The sequence below is a fragment of the Branchiostoma belcheri genome, unplaced genomic scaffold (genome assembly GCF_001625305.1).
Source record: "Branchiostoma belcheri isolate BF01 breed outbred unplaced genomic scaffold, Haploidv18h27 scaffold201, whole genome shotgun sequence".
NCBI classification, from domain to species: domain Eukaryota; kingdom Metazoa; phylum Chordata; class Leptocardii; order Amphioxiformes; family Branchiostomatidae; genus Branchiostoma; species Branchiostoma belcheri.
Window position 1 is genome coordinate 45,160 of NW_017803503.1, and position 5,433 is coordinate 50,592.

At 39.2% G+C, this 5,433-nt stretch overlaps 1 protein-coding gene across 1 annotated transcript in view; it reads left to right on the plus strand.

The window, feature by feature from the left end:
• Positions 1-304: 304 nt before the first annotated feature.
• LOC109469391 (dolichyl-diphosphooligosaccharide--protein glycosyltransferase subunit STT3A) overlaps positions 305-5,433 on the plus strand; it is a 16,621-nt gene continuing 11,492 nt past the window's right edge. Inside the window, exons 1-5 of the mRNA XM_019767894.1 lie at positions 305-364; positions 1,811-1,942; positions 2,340-2,400; positions 3,050-3,171; positions 4,144-4,289. Coding sequence (XP_019623453.1) covers positions 1,837-1,942; positions 2,340-2,400; positions 3,050-3,171; positions 4,144-4,289 — 435 coding nt within the window. The 5' untranslated portion in view covers positions 305-364; positions 1,811-1,836. The remainder of the gene's footprint in view (positions 365-1,810; positions 1,943-2,339; positions 2,401-3,049; positions 3,172-4,143; positions 4,290-5,433) is intronic.

Below are 5,433 nucleotides of genomic sequence, written 5' to 3' on the forward strand. Positions count from 1 at the left end.
GCAATTCTGACCAATCAGAGGGCGTATTACAAACGATGACCTCATGCCTAGCTGAACTTGAAATATGCTAATTAAGCCACGTTGACTGGTTTAAAAATGCTCATATTTGTAAACTTAAACCCCTCTGTTCAGTTTATAACTTATTTTGAAGTCGTGCAAAGTTTAATTTGAGCTTGTCATGAGCAAGAAATGTAAAATCTAGATGTCAGAAACCCTGGAAATTCTCGCCTGATCTCGGAAGCCGGATCTGAGCAGTCGTGAAAGCTCGTGCATGTTCGTAGGCTAATTAAATCTCGTTGACCAATCACAGAGCTGCATCTACCTCCTCCGACCTCTTCCCGGATAACCCTCATTTTACCGCAAGGTAGGCACTTACGTTCTTCGAAAACTAAACATTTTCTGTAAAATTCTCCTTTATTGTCCAAAAAGTACCCCGCATATATGTGGATAGTATAGATCTCGATAAGTTGGCGGAATTTTGAGCAAGTTGATGGGAATTTTAGGAAGTTATAAGAGTTTTTCTGACAAAGGGGGAGGGCGAGATGTTGGGGACGTGGCAAGCTTGCACAGCGGTTCCCTACAGCTGACGACTTGTACAACCGTGTTTTCTACAAAGTTCTTCTCAATTTCCTCTCTGTTAAACTCCCGATTGCGTATGCTTATTCCTGCAGACATTACAAAATAGTCACCGCATTATCTACATCGATTTGTATTCCGTTACGTTGAGTAGGTGTGACCTAAATTATATGTAACGTTACTACTATACTAGTAACGTTATACTTATTATGGGGGGGGGGGCAATTTGTGCATTATAAAGAGCAAAAACTGCAGCAAACATTATTCCTCTTTTTGGCTCACTTTTGTAAATGACGTATCAGTGGTTAATGTGCATTTCATGATGAAAATGTTGTGAAATTTGTTTATAGCGAAAAAAGTACCTACTGAGATATGTGCAAAAACATGTGCAAAATTTCCTAACGTTACAAATCTATGAAAAATTGTACCATACACCTCATGATATTATTTTTTTTACAAATTTCCAGGACTCCCTGAGGGTGTCATGTGCAAAATCAACAGTTTTGTAAAAATACATCAGTTTTGTAGGAAAAAAAATGTCAATTTAATATTCCTCTCCAAAAAACATGAACAAATCGAAGTAACATATCTTATCTTAGAATATGCTTTTCTTACAACTATCTAATGTCACTGATGAAAGGTAGTGGATGCTATCTCAGGGTTGGACAAGTTTTCAAAAATCCTCTTGCCCTATCGGGCAAGTACATGGTCATTTCCACTTGCCCGAAGCAACTTTTCACTTGCCCAAAATATACATGACATTTTTATGCATTTTTACTACCAGCATCTTATTTTAGAGATTATAATGATGCATACTTTATTTATCAAAATAATGTGGTTTGAGACTTGCAATGGATTTTCTGACAAAAGGACATTGATATAATATCAATTTGGCAAAATGATGAGTAATTTTGCTCCAAACACCATAGCAGCTATACTTTGCATCCAAAAAGTTTACTTGCCCAATCGGGCAAGTACAGGGGAATATTTACTTGCCCGAACAGTACTTTTACTTGCCCTGGGCAAGTGGGCAATGGGACTTGTCCAACCCTGTAGATAGAAACGTCTGATCATGACTGTCTCCGAAGTCATGTCCAGACGAGTTAAGTAACTGTTTTTTGAGGTACCTTAATTCTTATTACCTGGATGTCTAACCTTCACCGACATATATCTTATCTTACTAAGTTAGTCTTCTAACACTGAGGAATTCTCAAGGTATTCTTCTGCGTTCCAGGACACCCCCAAGGATCAGTCGCCAGGATGTCGTCTGCCGTACGAGGGAAGCTCCCGTGGCCGCTGCGAATGTCGTACGACAAACAGGACACGCTGCTGAAGCTCTTTGTCCTGTCCATCGCTGCTGTACTCTGTAAGTCTGGTCACTGGCAAGAAAACTAAATTACATAATTACTGAAACTTAGTGAAAGGACCTCTAGAACTCAGAGGTATAAGTCAGCCCTCATCCTTGCTTTCTTGCCCAACTAATAACATCCGAGTTTTAGGCAGTCCAGTACTGTAAATGTTAAATGTTAAATTTGAGAGCTTTGGTTATATCTTACATGAAAGTTAAAACAATAACCTTGATTCACTTCTTATACCAATGGTCTTATGTTCTACTATGATAGGAAAATGAAATTTGTCTGCAAAAATTTAGAAGGTCTCACCTCTAAGATAACATTTCTAATCCTGAATTTGAAGCCAAGCTCCACTGCTAATTGCTCTTAATCTTAGCTAATTTTTTCTAATTTTTATTTTATTAATTACAGCCTTCTCGACTCGTCTCTTCTCTGTGCTGAGGTTCGAGAGTGTTATTCACGAGTTTGATCCGTAAGTATCGCTTTTACATATAATTACCTCCGGGGAAGGAGACATCCTTCCGTGGAAGGGTTTTGTGAGAGATTTAGATTTTCATGTTCGCAGCTGTTTCTCGCGTTTGGGTGGACGGATTCTTTTGAGACTCGGTTTATGTTTTGCTATTGGGCTGCAGATGATGCACGTTCTTTTGTTTTTATTGTATATGTGTTTTTGGGCGTGAAAATGGTGCCTTTTGGTGGCCCCAAAACACCCCTTTGAGCGTGAAAGTGGTCGCGACCGTTGACCTTTGGCGTGTTTAAGCTATTCTTGGTCTGGTCCACGTATATGACCCCTCACACAGAGGGGTGTCCGGTCTCGATAAATTCTTTGTTTAAAACCCTATATAAAAATATACCATAAAAAGCCAGGAGGTATAAAATCTCAGATTTTACTTGTTTGTGTTAGATTCATCTATTCTTCAGAAAAATCGTAAGTTCTTTAACATAATTTTACACCAGACCTGATCATTTGCCATGCTTTAATTGGCTGGTAAGGTACATGGCTATTGTAGGTGTCAGTTGTCATTTAAACAAAAGTAGCAAATGAAGTAAATGACAACTAAAAAAAGAAAGGTCCGGCCATCACTAATGTTCATGTGCCAAATATTTATTGTCCCATGCAGGTACTTCAACTACCGAACCACGCGGTTTCTCACGGAGGAAGGTTTCTACAGCTTCCACAACTGGTTTGATGACCGGGCATGGTACCCTCTGGGGCGTATCATCGGTGGAACCATCTATCCTGGTAAAGAATTGCATACAGTAATTAGACTGTAGACATTTATATAAGTTTTCCCATATGTTGTACAAGTTGTTATTTGTTATTGATACCAAAAAAATGTGTTCAATTGTAAAGCAATAGCTACTTTGTCTTGGTGTTACTTCAGTGTCTCTTGCAAAAAGTTTATTTTTTCTTCCACTTCCAACAATCTGATGGAACAAAAGTTGAACTTTCTGCAATTTTAGTTACCAACACAAGTGTGATATCCAAGCAGATGTTGGGTTAGAAGGTTGTAAAGGTTTTTTTCTAAATTCTCTGGCCCATACCCCAACATTTGTAGACAGTGAGGCACTGTTAGGTATTGGTACACTTCAAAAACTAAATGTTTTATTACTCAGCGTGCAATATACCTGGTTGCCCAGTTGCCCCGGGCAACCAAATTTTACATGGGGCAACCTTTTTTTAGCCCAGTTTTTAGCCCTGAATTTTAAGAATGCCCCCCCCCCCAAATCATGGCCACTTGGCTTGCACCACTGTAGCCTGCAGATGCTTTTTAATTTTAGGTATTAATGGCTATTACTAGTATCAGTTAACTAAAGGCTGTTAGAAATATTGTCAAAGGCTTAACATTACTTAATTTGAGGAAAGTTGTAACTTATACAACTAGGTGGGGCAACCTAAAATTCTGACGGGCAACCTAACTTTTGCCGTAGGTTGCCCACTGGGCAACCGGGCAACCTGGTTCAAAAAAGTATGTTGTACACTCTTGTTGTAATTGTCTACTCTATCATTAGCTTGAAGATTGAGACGGATGAAATTTGTTACAAAATGTATAATATTTTTTTGTAAAAACCGAAAGGGGCGAGCAGGTCACGACCGGGAATCGAACCCGAGTTGTCCGCTTGGCGGTCACCAACGCTAACCACTACACTAAAAGGTCGCACGACCATTTAGCATGGTCAGTTAGCACTGTTACATTTTCTTGACCGTCTCTAGGTTTGATGGTGACCTCAGCGACCCTGTACCACGTGCTGCACTTCTTCAACATCACCATTGACATCAGGAATGTCTGCGTGTTCCTGGCCCCTCTCTTCAGCTCTCTCACCACCCTGGTCACCTACCACCTCACCAAGGAGCTAAGGGTACGGGGTTCCAATCCCATCTTACTCCTGGCTATACATTGTACAAAATGATTGTTGTGGCTTTTATGTGATAAAAAATGAAGCAAGCAAGTACATGCAGATAAATTTTCTGAGGAGTCAAGAGGTTTCAGGTTAGGTAGCATCCACTGTCTTTTATTTAGTGACAGTGTTGTGCTATCTTTCACAGTCACTCATAAAAGATAGTGGATGCTTTTTGAAAAGTCTGGCAACTCAGAGAATTTAACCAGTTTCTTGCTTGATTTTGTATCATTCTCATATAGTATTGTACCTGAATGTCTAACCTTCATTGACGTGTTGTGGCCGTTTCCTTACTTGTGTTTGAACGTCTAGTTGTCAGCTATTGTCAGATTGTGTTTCATTCTTTTTCAAAGTTTTGTTAGTTGTTTTAGCAAGGCGACGCGAGGTATGGGTCTCTACCAGTGACCTGATACATTCTACTCCTTGCTATAAAAAGTACTAACAGGGTGGACAAGGTACATTTAGAGTAACTGTCTTTTTGTACATCTTGTACACCTTGCTACATAGGAATAGTAAAGTGCTTTGCAATTGGTCAGTGCTATTTTGTCTGTGGGGCTGGATTATGGCTAAGGCCATGTTGATTTGATTATATGGATGACATCCGCGCGCGCATGAATTTTCGGCCGTTTCAAAAAAAAAAGTTTTCAACCATACTGTAAATCGTGCAAAACAGTTGCTAAATGAGCAAAAATATACCATAAGTTGAAAGGAAAACATTTAGAAACGATACCAATGTCGTAGAATGCCAAAATTAAAGGAAAAAAGACAAAAATGTAAAGAAATTAATTCGAAGAGTAGATTATTCGCCATAACATATTCTGTGCCATTTGTTCAACCTTCATGACCATGTAGATTTCATAGTGAAAGCAACTTTTTTTTTTTTGCAAAACTTTTTTTTTATTCGCACGCGCGAATCAGTTTTGGGGTTCCCAGAGGATGTCATCCATATAATCAAATCAAAATGGCCTTATTGTGAATTTCTTGCTGATTCTGTGCATATTCCTCCATCACTTCCTTCCGATACAACATGACCATTTTGACCTCCAATATGACCTAACTGTCTCACAGTTTGCTGGGCGGCCATTTTGACCTCTCATTCGTCCTT